General features: G+C 53.4%; 2 protein-coding genes across 2 annotated transcripts; one reads left to right on the forward strand and one right to left on the reverse strand.

Annotated features, from left to right (window-relative positions):
- Positions 1–1,440: 1,440 nt before the first annotated feature.
- LOC144195950 (corticotropin-releasing factor-binding protein-like) lies at positions 1,441–3,600 on the forward strand. The gene is made up of 6 exons (XM_077715860.1): positions 1,441–1,798; positions 2,029–2,222; positions 2,500–2,719; positions 2,808–2,962; positions 3,034–3,154; positions 3,266–3,600. Exons 1-6 carry the CDS (start codon positions 1,558–1,560, stop codon positions 3,424–3,426), a joined length of 1,092 nt encoding a protein of 363 aa, XP_077571986.1. The 5' UTR covers positions 1,441–1,557; the 3' UTR covers positions 3,427–3,600.
- Positions 3,601–7,043: 3,443 nt separating this feature from the next.
- Positions 7,044–16,477, reverse strand: LOC144195952 (ras-specific guanine nucleotide-releasing factor 2-like). Its single transcript, XM_077715862.1, has 28 exons — positions 16,181–16,477; positions 13,878–13,984; positions 13,639–13,786; positions 13,489–13,578; positions 13,275–13,411; positions 13,089–13,205; positions 12,819–12,898; positions 12,550–12,743; positions 12,131–12,240; positions 11,923–12,041; positions 11,552–11,712; positions 11,391–11,457; positions 11,177–11,313; positions 11,004–11,086; positions 10,674–10,922; positions 9,505–9,896; positions 9,297–9,422; positions 9,123–9,209; positions 8,930–9,036; positions 8,698–8,810; positions 8,409–8,469; positions 8,239–8,342; positions 8,075–8,159; positions 7,812–8,009; positions 7,670–7,749; positions 7,488–7,605; positions 7,326–7,394; positions 7,044–7,237 (listed from the first exon to the last, which is right to left on the reverse strand). The coding sequence occupies exons 1-28, from the start codon at positions 16,460–16,462 to the stop codon at positions 7,145–7,147; spliced, it is 3,714 nt and encodes a 1,237-aa protein (XP_077571988.1). The 5' UTR covers positions 16,463–16,477; the 3' UTR covers positions 7,044–7,144.
- Positions 16,478–17,742: the final 1,265 nt, after the last annotated feature.

Genomic DNA, 17,742 nt, shown 5'->3' on the forward strand with positions numbered 1-17,742 from the left:
TCGTCGATGGCGCTTAAACATTCTTGTGCGATGAAATGTTCTGAGCGAATTTCAAAATCAGGATACTATTTAAGTATTCACAGTTATTTTAGGGTTGGGCTAATGGTGGAGGAAAGCTGAACGGAAAGTTCTTCCTGGTGGCCGCCAGAGGGCAGCGCTAGCTAGCATTCGGATTACTACTACGTTTATTTTTCATGTGTAGTTGGCTTGGGCAATTTGTCTTGCGAGTATCAGGTGGAGTCACAGTCAATTGGACAGAGTTGAAATAATACGTGGACTTTGCCTCTACCTTTTTGGCTGCCGTCGAGAGCGGGAGATGTCCGATCCATTGGAAACGGGACGGCTGACGACAAAATCCCCAATTGTCCTTTGAGACCTTCAGTCATTTCCCAGCGTCCTTTTTCGTCCACCTAGGCGGAAGCAAAGTGTGTTTAGCGTGATCTTTGCTCCGTTGGCAACTTTAACAATGACATGGATAAATGGGCAAAGACATGTTCCACGCACACGGCTTGAAAAAGAAGAGGAGCAATTAATTCTCATTGCCCGCGGCCTGGAATTGAAGGTAATGCACACCGAATAGGTCAGTGCGCACCCATGCAGGGGAGAGAGAATGCCATCCTAGTTGCTCTTTAGCGTCTTTCTTATTTTGGGAGCCGGCCGGCCGGCCGGCCGCAAGTGGCGTCGCAAGTCAAATGTCAAGACTTATTAGGCCATACTTTGAATGCTACAAAAAGTACGCCGTGTACGTGTACGCACGCGCGTGTATTTTAGACTGAATGGGAGCAAGCGTGTCGTCCCAAACACTCGACTCGTCTACTTTGACCTTTCACGATGGCCGCGTGGACTTTTACAATTAGCCTCATCTCAGTGTATTCCATGTAATAATTTAACAGCGCGTCAGTCTCTGTGTATTTTTGCCTGAAGCTAAGCAATTACAGTAATACTTTAATAAGACTTTGTGGCGATAGATAGGTTCCCACACCTGAGACAATAGGAGGTGAATAACCGCAGTGAATTTTTAGGGTGCCTGTTTAATATTCTATTTGGACCCTTTCATTTAACTCCCGAATATTGACAAACACTGCTCTCTAGTGGTCAGTCACAGCCTCACCAGAGAAGTCCATCAACTTCCCAAAGTCTTGGTCTCGTACTGGCCCAGGAATTGTCGTCTAATGGCTATTCCGAGCAAAAAATCGATCTTCCTTTTTCGACCTCTGTCTTCACTAGAAACACAATACTACTATCAGGCGTTTCTATCAATTTGTTCTAGTAGTTTTGGCACCATTTGACATGGAAAATGTGCCCCTGACTACGCTACAATCACACACACACGCACGCACATGCTGACTCTCGTCCACGGACGTACGTCATCTGCGTGGAGCGCAATGACAGTTTGACCCGCCCGCGTGTGCGTGCGCCAGGGTAGTAGGTGGTGCTAGATGCCGGCCGCCGCCGCCGCATGCGCGCCCTATAAAAGCGGGCACGGCGCATCCGGTGGGCAGACTCTCCCCCTTTTACCCTCCGACAGCAAGCGAGCGAGCCGTGGCATTGGGTGGCATGTTTGGGCCAGCGCAACTTCTCCCGCTGCTGCTGCTGCTCTTCTCGCTGTCATACCGGACGACGGGGAGCCGCCACCTCCGCGCAAGAGCCGCTTTGCAAAAGGCGCCACGGCTTGCCCCGTCCTCAAACGTGCGTACGCGGGACGGGGGCCAGGACGAGGTGTCGGCCGAATCCCGATGGCTTGCGGCTTTGGAGCGGGAGAAACAACCGGAAGACTTCATTTTCCGACGACCCCTCAGTAAGTGGCTCCGCCGTCAAGCGTCGGTGATTTTGAAAAAAAAAAAGTCCCACCAAACGAATTGGAATGGCCTCAGAAAGTGGATGGAGTCGCGCTTGGGTGTGCTTTTGGAATGGGGCCGCCCTTCCCCATTTTTCTTTGGCTTTTTTGGGGGGGTGGGGGTAAGATTAGGGGCAGCTTGAAACGCGGTAATAAAGAATCCCTCGGAACATTTCTTTTCTAACTATCAGGATGCCTGGACATGTTGGCCACCGAAGGCCACTTTACCTTCACGGCGTCTGCGGAGGAGGAGGAGGAGGAGGAGGAAGAAGAGGAGGAGGAGCCATCGACGTGCGCCGCCTTCATCATCGGCGAGCCCGGCGAGGTCGTCGGCCTGAAGCTCTCCGACGTCAACGTGGACTGCGATGCGGGCGATTTCATCAAGGTCTAACACAAACAAATAGAGTTATGCTTTAGTTTGCTTGCACTTTGAAGAGCAATCAATGCATTGGCAAACTTTACGTCAAATACCTTTTCTTAATCTTAAACGGTGCTTTGAAGTCAAGTACTCTCAAAACGGTCATGGTGTGGAAAATACCACTATCAAACTGTACATTTTAAAGGAGAGCCAAGAAGTTGAATTGTGGAGTTTTTGGACATTTTTCTTCATCTTACGCCACGCCCCTTTGGTACATTTTTGACGGGATTTGGTATGCTTTCAGATATTTGACGGCTGGGTTCTGCAGGGGGAGAACTTCCCCAGCAGTCAGGACCACCCGCTGCCTCTGCACCGACGCTACACGGACATCTGCTCCTCCTCTTTGGAGGCGGCGGCGGGGCGCGCCATTCGCTCGTCTCAGAACGTGGCCGCCATCTTTTTCCGCGTCCGTCGCCCCGGCGGCGGCTTCACCCTGGCCGTGGAGAAAGTGCACAACCCTTGGCGTGAGCCGGGACCGGGCCGACGGCAAAAAAAGCATCTTCGCCTTGGACGTATGCGCTGCTGACGCATCCAATAATGCGTGCGTTTCAGCGTGCAACATCGTGTCTCCGAGCCCCGAGGGCAGCTTCACCATGGTGCTGCCCCATCAGAAGCGGAACTGCAGCTTCTCCGTCATTTACCCGGTGGAGATGGAAGTGACGCAGCTGGCCTTGGAGGAGGACCACGGCAACCAGCTGGGGCCCAGGGTCAGTCGGGCACTCCTCTTTTTCTTTACCGTTTCTCTCCTCCGTTCGAGCATTTGTTTGTCTGGCCTCAGGGGAGGTCGTCTTCGGGATGTTTGGGTTCGGGTGACTACCTGGAGCTCCTGGGGGGAAACGGCGTGGACACGTCGCGCATGTTTCCAGTGGCCGCTCTGTGCTTCCCTCTCAGTAGACCCGGTAAGTCCTCCGTTGGTTCCCAGGTGGCCTCTGTGAGGGTGAGTCCGCTCAATAAACAGTCCTTTAGACGACGTGAGGAAATGGAATGTCTTGCGCTTATTCATTCCTCAGCCCAGATAAAAATGGCTTGCGATAACTCCGTGGTCAGGCTGGTGTCCAGCGGCAACTACGTCAACCGAGTGTCTTTCCGTTACCGACTGCTGCCGCCCCGGCGACCGTCCGCGACGCACCACAACGGCCTGGACGTGGACGACGCGTGCAACGCGGAATGAGCCGTCAAATGACCTCAATTCGGTCCATACGAGAATACGGCTAGGCCGTCCAAACGAACTCGGCTTTATTCTTTGCTAAATCCTGCATAACATTCTTCTGTCGCGTGTTTGTACTGTTTTGCCTTGATCCGTCCAACAAATAAAAAAAAAGAATACAGCAACTATGCATGACAAAACAGACTGTGAAATCTCCTTGTTTGAATTTCAAGCTAAACATGATTTGAGATGGTTTGGCGTATTTCCCTGATTCTTTTTTCCCGCTGCGTTTCAAAAGATTGTGTTCTTCTGAAATAATCGCCCGCGCACCAAGTGAAAATATCGGCCGCTAAGTGACACTAGCCAAAGAATACACAATGAAGACGAAAATAATAGATAATTAGAGACGATCAGAGGGGGAAAAAAAACATAAATCGCAGGGGCACCCAGCCAAACTAGGGGGGGGGGGGGGGGGGGGATGGTGAATTAAAGTCCAGGCAAAACACTACTCCGAAATCTAATTTTAGCAGAGACGACGAGGAGGGAGACTTTTTTTTCGCGTTGCATTCAAAACATGTCCAAGGACATCAGCGTCTGGTTTTTAATGAGCTCTAATCGGCCGTGTGCCCGCTCACAGCATTTAGGAAAACACTTTATGATGGGAATTAAGGCGCATGTTTTTGTGACCTCGGTCAGAGCGGGCGACCCATCCTCCTCGGCAAATGCGTTCCAATCCGTCCATCCCAACCTATGTTGGTGTTTACATTTAGCCTCGCATTTCCTCCTTTACGGAGGCGTCGCCCGTCAAACTGTTCAACGGTGATAATTCAATTACCGGCCGGACGTGGTTTTCGCTTGACAGCCCACAATTTTCACTTTTGATTATTAGAGGATGAATTGCACTTGGAGGGGCGACATGGGAGGGGCCACATGGGAGGGGCGACATGGGAGGGGGCGGGGGTGCTTTGCTTTAGCCTCACCCTACGTTAGTTTATAGCATGTGCGCGTTTAACCCGATAAATCAAACGTTCTGAAACGACGTGAAAACAACAAAGAAGAAAACGCAAAGCACTTTTCGGCACGATCACAACTAAATCAGAACATATTTATACAATAAATTGTAGGACGAAAACATGATCATTTTGCTTACCTGTGGCGTCTGATGACAGCAAAGTTCATGTGTTTGCCACATTTCTTGCGAGCATGCGCAGAACAGACACGGTCGCACAATCCCGACGCACAATTTGACGTCATAGGTATTATTTGTGTGCCGAGATAATCCCTAGTCAGTCCACAACCATCCTAAAAATGAAAAGGTTGGCCAGACAATCGATTATTGTGAGGAATTAAAACAATGTTTAACTGTGATTGATCTTATCTGAATGTGGATTTGTCCTTGAAATAGAATAATTTAAGAAAACGCTGTCGTTCGGCCAGATGAACTCCCTTGAATCATTTGCTCCACCTAGAGGTCAATACTGTATATAGCAATCGCACCCAACGTCCTAGTACGGAATAAAAATAAAAAAAAAATCGAGGATTGCCATTAAGTGTCTGATGCTAATAGGTTGTCAAAAATCATTGCATGTTTGGGGAAAACTCCGAGACGTAAGGCATGTTGATTTATTTTCCCCCGGAACAGCGAGTGGAAAATGCAGACGGAGAGAAGAGATCCGAAGCAAACGTACAAAGAGAGACTTTTACGCGACAAAACACAGCATCCAGTTGCCCACACGTCAGCAGATCGTAGCTACAGTAGTACAACTGGCACTTGGAATAGCAAAGTGCTGTGCAAAAAAAAGCACAACGGGCTTGTTTTCGACTCGTGACAGATGCACACAGAAAAAAAGACGACGTTCATTTGGAAAAGAAAAGTAAAGGGAGCAAACCAGTAAGACATGCACAACATGCATTTGTTGTGAACATGCAGGAAAAGCTATTCGTTCGCCATAGGAGCAATACAGAAAATACCGGTTGGATTATTCAAATGCTACATTTAAAAAAAGAAAAACATTCAACCCCCTTTTTTCTCGGTGTATTTTCACCACAACAACAGATTTGACTCCTCGCAAAAAGCCCGGCTCCACAAAGGAAAGCCGAAACAGTCCCTTTTTAAGAGCACAACTTGCAATCTTTCTCAGCCATGTCGTGTGGAGTCATTTTTTGAGCAGGAAACAGTCATCAAAACAACAAACATTGACAAAAGTCGTCACTGAAGCCAAGCCACATTTGAAAGATTTTGCCCGCTTTTAGGCGTCACAAAGTGGCAGTCAAAACGTGGATTCAAAATGCAAAATCACCGCACAAGCTTTTTTTGGAGCAGATCTCATTACGAACAGCAGAGAGCGCTACTGACATATCGATTGTGTCACGAACATGCTCACCAAAAGCGCATTCATGTAGCATTGTTTTTTTTTAAATCGAATGTGGATTTATGATTGATGTATTAGATGACCAATCTTTTGTTTTAGATTTGATTAAAAAAAAAATTTAAATTACAAAGACCACCATTTAACCCCCAAAAACTACCAATCTTAGCATTTCATGTATAAATAAAGTATCATTCAATAGAATTTCATTCAAAAAATACCTCCTATACATTTTTTACTGCTGGCCTTTTTTGCATGCAAATGAGTCTGCAGGGAGGGCTCAAGATCTAACTGGCTTTAATATTGTTCTCTATGTAAAAGTTACGTTTTTTATCTAGTTCCTGAGTTTGATTTTTTTGTCCCGGGGCGGATTAATTAGATCAGGGGTGCTCAATTCGTCCATCGGCGAGTTACCAGTCGATGGCTAAGGTACTATAGGTCAATCCAATACCATTTTAAATGAGACCTGAGCTGGGAAACAGCGCCATCGCGAGTCCAAGCATGATTACTACCCGTCGACACTACTTTAGGTCCTTTTCTGACATCAGCTATGTATCATTAGCATGCATAACTGCTGCGCTTGGTGATTGGCTGGCCAGGAGAAAAGGGTAGGTGGCTCCTTGAAAAGAAGATCTTTGAGCAAAAAAAGTTGGAGCAGCCCCGAATCACATTTCAATTGGTTTGCCCGTTGGCCAGTAGAGGGCGTGCAAACACTTATGTCTTTGGGCTGACGAGAGAAGAAGTCAGTGTACGAACTTTTGGCGAAAATGACAAACGCACAGTGGGCGGCGGTGACGTATCCAGTTTGTGAGATTCAGTGGAAGGAAGCCAACCATCCGCCATTGGCCCGATGCCCAATGCGGCTTGGCGCTCCGTTGCCATGCTTGAGGCGCGGAAGCCTGAGAGGGAGCCCGCACGAAGATGAAGCTCGAGGCCCTTTCCGGGAGGACACTTGAGAGCCCGAGTTGAAATCATGCAAGTTCAGGCCAAAGCATTTCTCAGCGACAGGCAGGCGCTTTAGGGCGCTTAAGGGCGCTTTAGGGGGCGGGGCTCTTGCACAAGGACGAGGGAGGGAAGGAGGGGTCTTTGCGGCAACACGACGACACTCACTTGCTGGCGGGCAAATGTTCTCCGGTTGTCCCGCCCTCTTTTGATGCTACATTTCAATGGATGCTGTCCTTCCTTTCCAGCGGGCGGGCCAGGGGGCGGGCCAGTGGGCGTCAACGGCGTAGGCGCGGTACACCCTTGGCTCAAAAACCAGTGTTCCCTCGGGGACCGTCGCTCGCTTTCCCGGGTTTCCTCTCCAATCTCCAGTCTCTCAAGATGACGCGCCGGTCCGGACCGAGAGTCCGAGTCGGGCGGGCGGCGATCCATCAGGCCGGGAGCCTGGGTTCGATCTTCAGCGAGAGGTCGTACAGGGTGTCCTCGTCCATGATCAGAGTCTTATCCAGGAGGTACTGGGTCACCTGCCAGATCAACACAATGAGGCAAATGGGGCGGTAGATCTCCCAGCAAGTAGCGGTGGATGAGAGGATCTCCCAAAGTGGCTTGTACCTTGACTTGATGCTCTATCCGGTAGGGCGTCTGCTGGAACTGCCGGATCTCTCTGATAATGTGGGAAATCTGGAAAGAAAGTGGCATCAGTCCGGCGGAGGACCGAGAGGCGGCGGCGGAGGCGGCGGCGGCGACGTGGCGGCGACGTGGCGCTCCTCGTACCATTCTCATTTTGGAAAAGTTGACGAGCCCTTCCTCGGTAAAGTTGGGCGTTCCCTCCTCGATGAAGGCCAAGTCCGTCAGGTACATTCCCAAGTAGGGCACGCAGGGGGGGTTGCAACTGAAAGAGAGACAAGTGGCTCAGAGTGGCGACTTGAGGGAAAATGGGCGTGACGGGACCTCACTTTTTCAAGGTCTCCCTCAGATTTTTGAACCTTCCCTCGGAGGACACCGTTTTCTGCAGTTTGTCCATCAGCGCCCTGGTCTAGAGACGGAACAGCCCGTCAGCGTGTTCGGAGACAATCGGTCGGTCTTATTTTGTCCTACCTGTTTGCCGATTTTGGCCCAGGTCTTTTTCAGCCGGTAGATGGCGCTGCGATTGAGCGCCGAGGTGATCTCCAGGACGCCGTTGTAGTTGTTGAGGCAGCGGCAGATGTCGGCCACGGCCACCCACTTCTCGATGGAGCTGGCCCGGGAGCCCACGTCCGTGTGGGTCATGATCTGGGACGCCACCAGGTTGCTCATCTGGGAGGGAGCAACATGTTCCAATCCATTTTTTCCCATTCAGCACGGCTTTGTTTTCCACTCACGTCGTTGAAATGTTGACTGGTTTTCATGATGTAGGGGGTCCTCTCCGTCTTGTCCAACTTCATCCAGCCTTGACCCAGGAACTCTCTGAAAGACGCCAAAATGAGGCCACGGCGGCGAAGGGGAAGGCCGCCACAACGCCGCCGCCGACGAGGTCGCTTTATACTCGTAAGGGATGCTTCTGAAGACGATGTGATCCAGCAACGTGATCTGCTCGGCCAGCTCTATCGCCGACAGCGACTCGAAACATTCCGCTTTGGGACAGTCTGCCTGAAAACGCGCAAACACACAAACAAAAGTCGGCGTCTCGCGAGTAGAAGCGAGAGACTCACTGACCATTTGCAAGATATCTTCGATCCTCAGCTGGGCGTCGTCCTGCTCGTCTTGAGAGAGGCCGCTGACAGACAAACCAAAAACAAGGAAGGGCCTTCAAATATCACGCGATTGATCAAAGGTGGAACATTTTTAGACGCGACTGCGGCATTCCCCCAAATAACCAAATAAAAATCATCTTCAGTTTGGCCGGACGGGCTCGGGTGGGATTCCCCTTCACGTGACGACACAATCAAAAGGGAACGTGGCACGTCCCGGCGACGTTGCCGAGGTGAAAGCGGCGTGCGCTCACTTGAGTATGTTGGCGGTAGCTTTCCTCTCCTGAGGCAGCAGGTCCGGGTCTCGGAGGACTTCCTCCAGGAGGCACATGACGGACATTTTCAGTTCTCCGTTCAGTTCAAAGTCCTCAACGAGCACAACGACCACAAAAACATGAGAAATAATAAAGGAGCTGGCTTCAACATGGCCTGCTTGAATATTTGCGGAAGAAGAAGAAGAAGAAGAAGAAGCTGATGTTAGCTGACCTGAGAGTGCTTAGAGACCCAATGGCGCAGCACGTTCAGAACTCGGTTGGTGGCGGCACGCCGGATGATGAATTCTTTATCGCACGTTCTTTCCGAGTTGTTGAACACTGTTACGGGGGGGAGACGGAGACGCTTAGGGTTAGGGCCGTCCCCGACGGCGTCCCCGACGGCGTCCCCGACGGCGCCCACCCACCTGCCGGCGCGCCGTGCCCCGCCGCCGCCGTGGCGATGGCAAAAGCCGAGGCGGGGGAAACGGCGCAGCGTGAGCATTCCGACGGGGCTGTGGGAGGGGTCACAAGCCAAATGAGGACACCAGCGGGCGGCCGGCCGGCCACGGGACCCACGCCAAAAGACCACGCGTCCTTACTTCCGGGCGGCCTGAAGCGGAGGTGGCGCGGCGTGGACGGCGAGCGGCACGGGGACACCTCTCCCGATTCGCTTCCTTGAGGAGACTCGGGGATGATTTTCTCCAGCGACACCGACTCCAAGACGGCTGCAACAAAGGACCACGTTTGAGCGAGGTGGAGTACTCGGCCGCAGAAAACACGCAGAGCGTGGGAGGGACACGGGCTCACCTCGGCGTATGCTCCGTCTCAGTTTGCCCCCGAAAGGCTCCATCTTGGGCGCGTCGTCGCCGTCCGGGTCGGGAGACGGGGCAGCGGCCCGTTCCGCCGCCGGGGAGACGGCGCCCGGCGAGGGGGGCGCCGAGGCGGGGCCGGCCACGGGGGAGCGGCACGCCTGCGGGTTGGCCTCGGGACGCCCGCCCACGGGCGAGTGCAGGGAGAGCTTGCGCACGTGCACGGGAGAGGACGTGCGCGAGGAGATGGAGAGGGGTGGCGGCGAGGAGAACTTGCGACACAGGTGAGGAGATTTCTCGCCGCCGCCACCGCCGCCACCGCCGCCGCCACCGCCGCCGTGCTCGCCGCCTCGGCTGTTCTGGTTGCTGGCGAAGAACAGTTCCAGGGACCTGTGAGGAAGGAGCAAATGCAAAAATCAAGTCACAAAGCTTGGTGCTCTGGACTTTTTCACAAAGTCCCAAGCTACACAATCACTACGGGGGATTCCAGCGTTTCTTTTGAATGGATTCCATTCCCACATGAATGGCGGACACAAAACTCCCTCTCTTAACAAGACATTATTGGCTAAACGTTGCACGTCAATCATTCAAAAGGTATTCCATTATTCTCCGCTGGACGCTCAAGAGACAGGAGGATATTGATTCGGAAGAGGAAAAAAGGGCAAAAAAGGGCAAAAAGTGGAAGACAAAGAGGAAATCTTTAGGCTCAGCCTTGAGAAGCGACACAATTGGATGCCCTCATTTGGAGCAACCAATGACACAAAGAAGGGAGAAGAAAAGTCCGCAAATGGCCAGGCTGAAACCACGTCGGGAGGGTCAGGAAAGAGGTCAGGAAAGAGGTCAGGAAGAGCGGGAAGGAGGAGGAAGTGGAGGAGGAAAGGGCCAAGAGGCAAAGAGACGGAAGGACGGGAGGAGCCGGTCAGTTTACTTGGACGGATCCGCCGCCATCTTCTTGATCTTCAGCGTGTAGTCGGGACAGATGGATGAGATGGACAGACGCTCAAACGACAGGCACGGCGTCCTGCCATCGGGGACGCGGGCGGCGTGGACACAAACACACGGGTCAAAATAGATAGGCGCCAGAGAAAGTGGCCATCGGGTGGACCACCCAGAGCGGGGGGACGCGCAAACCGCCGGAAAGGAAGGAAAGAGGAATGGTCGGGACACCTGACGGGAATGGAGGAGAAGGGCTTCTTGTAGATGTCGGCCAGCTTGTCCATGACCACGGCGGCGCCCGTGAAGATCCTGTACGTGTGCAGGAAGGTGTTGAGGAAGTCGATGGAGAGGAAGCGCAGGTCGGTCAGCCTCTCCAGCAGACGCTCCACGCTGGCGTAGCGGATCTGCGGGACCTTGCACGAGTTCAGCGTCTTGCTGAAGCAAATGTCCACGTCGTCTTTATGGAGACGCGCGTCCGATCTGGTCACGCGCAGATGTTTCAAAGGTCATGCAGAGATGGCCACCGCCACCGCCACCGCCATCGCCACGGCTGATCCTTACTTGATCATGTGAGGCACGGTGACTTTGGAGTTCTCCTCAAAGACGCTGGTCATCAGGCCGTTGCAGCGGATGTTATCGATACACTTGAGAAGGAAGAAGAAGAAGAAGAAAGTACCATTTCTTCTTTTCCGAAACGCGCTCCCGTCTTTCCGGATTATTCCCCTTGGTGCTACCTGGCTGATATCGCTGGTCCACGCCGCCTTCTCCTGCCGCGAGGGCGCCAGCAAGACCACGGTGAAGGAAGCCCCGTCGGCCGGCTCCACCACCAGCTTGAAGTCCAGCTGGCCGAACACTTGACCTCCGACCTTGGCTGGAGGAAAAGAAAAAAAAAAACGTCATCTGTTGGCAAAGCCAGTCGTGGTTTCTGGCCCAATCTGGCGCGCTCACCGTCTTCGTCTGCGCCGTCCGCTTCCTCGATGAGCGTGCAGTCGATGAGGGACAGGACGCCGCCTTGCTGCCATCGGAGAAGAGCGGCGGTCAAAAGTCGGGAAAGTCGGGAAAGTCGGGAAAGTCGGGGGTGGCGGCGGCCCGGATGGAGACGGCCTCACCTTGAGGAGGTGCAGCTTGCCGCCCGAGCTCCGCGTGCACACCAGGAAGTGTTTGGTGAAGAGGAAGCACTGCCTCTCCCCTTCCTTCTTGAGGGAGAGCGAGCCCAGTCGCACCTTGCTCAGCTTGCCCCGTTCCACCGACGGCAGCTGGATCAGAGAGCCTGAACGCCGCCAAACCACGGGCGGATCCGCAATAGAGCGCCGTTTAACGCCGGCTCGTCTTTCGCCGCTCTCACATTTGAAAGGGGGGATCGATGGCGGCGCCCCCCTTCGATTCAATCGGGCAATTGGCCCATGATTGCTTTTCAATCAACGGCAAGGGGCCGCGGATTGGCTCAATCCCACATTCTCTCGCTGTCTCACTGACTCACCCTGCCTGACAAAGGTCTGGCTGGTGTCCAGCAGGATGTCGCAGCCCTCCACGATGGTCCTCTCGATGGCCAGATTCTTTCGAATATTCTCCGTGTCGCTCACCTCGTCGTGCATGACTCTGTCCAAAGGCATCCGTCGTCATTTTGATGACGAGGCGGACATAGAACACAAGGGCTGCGACTTATCTAGTGTGGGAAACCACTGTACCTGGACAGCTCCTCCAGTTTGGACTTGGCAAACTCCAGGCTCTTGCGCTCCACGTGCTCGTGCGGCGTGTGCGCCAACAGCTCGTGCAGCGTGATGATGTAGCGAGGGATCTGGCGGCGAGGGGGAGGAAAGAAAAAAGGAGCATCTAGTGTCATCTAGTGAGAAAGGATCTACGGCAGTGGTCTCAAAGCGGTCCTCAAAGGGCCGCAGTGGGTGCAGGTTTTCATTCCAACTCAACAAGGATACCTTTTGCAAGTGCAATCAGTTAATTAGAGTCAGGTGCTACTTATTTTAAAGACACCTGATTGGTTAAAATGTCGGCACTGGATCGGTTGGAACAAAAACCAGGACCCACTGCGGCCGGCCCTATGTGGAACCGCTTTGAGACCACTGATCTACGGGTCGACGGCCGGCCCCACCTGGAACATGGGGTAGGTGAGGAAGGTCTCCAGCATCCTCCCCTCGCAGGCGGCGTTGGACTCGTACTGTTTGAGCAGCTTGTCAAAGTCTCGGTTCTGCTTGCAGTTGGCCAGGACCTGCAGGCTGTACTGATGGTTCCGCACAAACTCTTGGTAGATGTTCAGCATGGGCAGCAGGATGTCAAAGAGGTCGGCTGGAAAGGACGCCGCCGCTTTTAGGCTCGGCCCCCCCCCCGAAACCTCGGGGGACATACGGGGCCGCCTCTCACCCAGCACCAGAGTGGGCCAGTTGGCGATCCGGGCCTTCAGACCCTGGTGGAAAATCTCGTGCAGGAACATGATGGTCTCGCTGGAACGGGCGAGTACGCCGTGGGTCGGTGAGCCGGCGGTCAGATAATCAGAATGAAAATGCCCACACGGGACGGCCGTCGGTTAGCCGGCGGTCAGATAATCAGAATGAAAATGCCCACACGGGACGGCCGTCGGTTAGCCGGCGGTCAGATGGTCAGAATGAAAATGCCTGCGTGGGCGACGCCCACCTGTTGAGGAAGACGCTGCTGACGTCGTCGTGGCTGATGGGGGGCTTCTTGGAGCTGGCCGCCATCCTCAGCGGTCGCAGGAAGCAGTTGACCAGGATGTACAGCTGGTGGACGTACCTGCGGTCAAGCCGTCGCAAAATGATCATCCGCCTGCTTCAAAGAAAGCTCAAATCCAAATGGACCCACTCCGTCTCCGCCTCCACCATGTTGAAGACGATCTGGTTCCTCTTCCTCATGCTCTCGGCGTGAGGAGAGCAGATGTAATCCTGCACGATCAGCTTCCACTTCCTGCGGCAGAGCCAGCCCCGCATGAAGCTCTGCACCTGCGTTTGGACAGCGGTGTTAATCTCTAGCGGGGGAGGGGCGAAAGAAAGAAAAAGGACGGTTGATGGAGGCCGACCTTCTTGATCTTTTTGATGTCCGGGTCTTCCGTTTCGTGGTGGACGTGGTAAGGCCTCATGCGCTCCTTGGTTTTGGTCAGTGCGACGATCTGCCGACACAGATGGTCTTTTCCCGTATTTGTGGCCGAGCGCCGCGGCGTGGACGCTACCTCGGCCTTGAGCCTCTCGATCTCCGTGTCCTGGTCCTCCAGTTGCGTGCGCAGCTGATTGGCCGCCACTTTCTCCGTCTCCACGATCTGCACCAGGTGGATGTACTTTTGCATCAGCACTTCTCGTTCCAGGACGATGTCGGAATAACTGAAAGGTGATCGGTCGGTCGGTCGGTCGGTCGGGCGGTCGGGCGTCAGACTTTTCTCTGAAACGTTTGCTTTCTTGGCGCGCGGCGTACCTGGCCTGCTGAATGGCCTCCACCCATTGGTCGCAATCCAGCTCCTCCTCCGTGCGCAGCTCCAGGGGCTTCTGGCCGTCGTGGCCGAACACCACCAGGAAGTAGTGCTGCGGGTGCAAGAGACGAGAGGGCCCACGTTACAAAATACCAAAGAGGACACCCACAGCGGTTTGGGTAGCATTTGCTAAGCGCCCATTGGAGGAGAACAAAGTGTTTTTTTTGAAAGGGCTCAGTGTCCCTGCCAGCTCTTCAAATGTACGAGCCTCACATCCTCAGACACGGGAAGGAAGTCACACACCAAATCAGCGGCCTAGAGAAGGCTGCGCGTACAGTAAGTAGGGTGACGCCAAGCTGAGATCGCTCTTAGCCAAAGAGCGTCTATTTTTAAAGAAGACGCTGCCGCAAAACGGACACCCGGCCTTCTTTTCTCTTCTTTTTGCCCGGCATGTCCGCCCTCGTCCCACTCTCTGCCTCCTCTCCATCCCGCCGTGCCTCCGTGCTTTCATCCTTTTGTGTCCAAGTGAGGATTCAGTGGAGCACGAAGGAGGGACGGTGGAGGGACGGTGGAGGGACTGAGAAGCAGGAGTTTTTTGCCCCCGGGAGGAGGACGGACACTGTGGCAAAGACGAGAGGGCCTTCCGCCGTCTTGGGACATGGACGCCAAAGGCCACCGTGGATGGGGGTGGCGTCACTCACGTACTAGTATTTCTTTGGCGCATGTTTTGAAATCCTCTCTAAGAGAATGACAGGCGTTTCCACGGCAACTTTTCTTCCCGTTGAATGAATCCTCTTTGCCTTTCCATTGCGAGCCAAAGCAAACACCATTTACTGAAAGTGGATGAAATGATTTCATTCATTTTCTCATCCTCACCATGGTCGCGGGGGTGCCGGAGCCCGTGCCGGCTAACGACAGGCAAGGGGCGGTGGGACAGCCAGGGTTAGTTTGTTTTGACTTCTGTCTTCGGTGTGCACACACAGATATTATTTATATGTACAAAATGGATATAGACGTATTTTGAAAGCAATCCATATCGGAAGCAGAGGGGACAGCGTACATCCTTTTTTTAACGGACACGCCTCACAGCAAGAAAAAAATCCACGGCTTTGACGCATATCTACACCATGGCAATGCATCTGGCGGCGGGGCGAGGCCAGGCCAGGCAAACTGCGCAATCCCCACCGAAGCGCACTGGCGTTGAATGAGCAGCGGCGGCGGCGGCGGCACGCTCGGTCGCTGTGGAAACCGTTGAGGCCGGCGTCAAAGCACTCCTAGCATTTCAAGGGTTTGTATCTTTGTGAGAGGACGCCACCCAACGGGGAAAGGAAGGCTGCCGGCCGCTCAATGCGGGGGCGGTGACTTGACTTTGCGGCAAAATAAGTCACAGAAAGATAGCCCAGCCAGACACTGGACTATCTTCCCTCGGAGCTTGAATGCCGCCATTCCTCCAACTCGAAAAAAAAAAAAACGATGCTAGATTGTAACCGCTGGGGGTCTGGCATTGAACGTGCGGTGTGTTTGTGTGCGGCCCAACGCCGCCCGGCGGCTCGGGGCGTCTTGGAAATAGCCACAATTAAGCATGGCAGCAGCTGGAGTGAGAGCGTGAGACGGGCCGACCGGCACAAGACGCAACGTCAAAAGAAGAAAACCTTTTGCATTCATTCAGTCATGTCTGCATTGGACAAAATAGGTCCAATTTACGGGCCTAACTTGAAACGGATGAAAGTTGTGCATGGTTGATGGAGAGTGGCCAATGGTTGGTGAAGGCTCAGAGTAACGCTCGGAATTGAGGACATTGGCCCAAGCCAAACACTGGACAAAGTAATCCGTTTGGAAAATAAATAAATAAATCAGAGCGGCGTGCTTTGCCACTCCCAACGAAAGAGACCCAGATGGGTCATTTTTTTCCCTCCCCAAATCTGAAACGCTTCCAGAGAATCCAACTAATCCCGTGGCCTATAACCACCAAAAAAAGCAGATTCCTTTTCCAACTGGGATGCCCGTTTACAAGCAAATACGGCGCAGTACCGTGTCGAGCCAACACTGGCCAATGGCCGCCACGCCTTTTCCCAAACGATAGCGGAACGGAGAGTCAAGGACCCACGGAGGCCACCTAAGAGCGGGCGATGTAACGTAGCGGCGCGCTTATGCCGGATTTATTGTTAGCGTTGGTGGGTAGAGAGGGGGCGGGGCAAAATGGGAGCAAAGGTCACCCCGGTCATCAAGAAGCCAGGTCACTGGAAGGTTAGTCTCACGTTCTAGCAATTGACCAAAAAGGAGGAAAGGCGGCAGGCTGATACATCACCTGCTTGTCCAGGGCTTCCTTGCCGGCGGCGGACATTTTGGAGGCGGGCGCGGGCGCGCGCTCGCAGGTGCAGCCCTCCAACAGGTAAATCCCGGCGGGGCGGGCACTCTGCTCGTGCTCGAAGTAAAAGAGGACATTCTGGTAGAGGGCGAAGAACTTGTCGTGCCAGCGGCTGTTCTCGGCCGTCTTCTTGCTCAGGTAGCCGCGTTTGGTGCCCTCCTTGCGGGCCACCAGCGACAGGAAGAGCGCGTGGCCCTCGTTGTAGCGCACGCTCTTTTGCATCGTCGGGCGTTAAAGTGGGCGCTCGAACGGATGGACGGGCGCGCGGACGCTCGTTCCTCTTCTTCTACTTTTTCTTCTTTCCTGTTGTTGTTGTTGTTCTTGTCTCGTACCTCAAGGCTCGGACGATGCCGTCCTCGCGCGTAAAAGTTGTCCTGCCGTCCTAAACGCCGCTCCCGGGGATGGGGACCGGGACGACGAGCACCACGCTGAGCACCACCACGATGACGACGAAGAAGAAGAAGATAACGACGAGAAGGAGGAGGACTTGTAAAAAGAGGAATCCATGGCGACTCTTGAGCGCGGCAGAGGCGGACACAAAAGAGATCAACGCTAATCGGCTTTTGCCTCTGGTCAATCCCGAGCGAGCGAGCGAGCGAGCGCGGCCGACCGACCGGCCGGCGCAGACACGCGTAGCCAACACGTAACCAGCACGCACGCATGCACGCGCGCGCCTGCCTGCCTAAACGCCCGCCCCCTTTGCCTTCTCCATGGTGCGCGCCTCCCTCTCCTCCCTCCCCCACGCGCTCTCTCTCTCTTTCTCTCACTCGCAGAAGCGCAACGTCCATCCATTGCGAGACGATCAAATGCTACACAGAAAGAATGCACTTATTCTAGCCTTTCTCTACTAGCGGACAGCCACTTGTGTTTGCTGTTGTTGTTGTTGATGAAATGACTCTCATTTTAGACCGATTTGGACACGGACAATTGGAATAGTCGGCGTCTCTGCAGACCTTTACTTAATGTGCCCCCCCCCTTTTTTTCTTTCAAGTCCTCTTAACATTGCACAACTTTTAGGTGGGCTCAAATGTCATTTTTGGGAAGACTGTTTACTGGAGAGATCATACAAAATGGCCGTGGGAGTGACACTTTCTGTCTTGCATGATGAAAGCTGAAATAGAAAATCTTCCCATTTAGTGACGTGAGGCTAAAGATAATTAAAGTCAGGTATTTATGTGGCCAGAGCCCTCGGAACATCCTTTTTTCGATTGCATTTTTCCCCACCTCTTGTTATTGTGGCAGAAATCTCTCGAGAGGTGGCTTCGTTGTGAAAACAAATAAAATAAAAAAAATAAGAGCAGCCAGATTCTGGACTTCCTGTCCTTTGATTGGATGCCATCCGTGGAGCAATAACACGAGCAAAGATACAAACAATATCGCCCACAAATCGCATTGCGCTCAAATAGGACACGCCAAGCATTTTTGTCCACTTTCCCCTTTTGATAGAGTTGAATTTGTCAGGCCAGCACTACAAGTTCCACAATGATCACTTCTCGTCTGTC

This window comes from Stigmatopora nigra, chromosome 4 (assembly GCF_051989575.1).
Source record: "Stigmatopora nigra isolate UIUO_SnigA chromosome 4, RoL_Snig_1.1, whole genome shotgun sequence".
NCBI classification, from domain to species: domain Eukaryota; kingdom Metazoa; phylum Chordata; class Actinopteri; order Syngnathiformes; family Syngnathidae; genus Stigmatopora; species Stigmatopora nigra.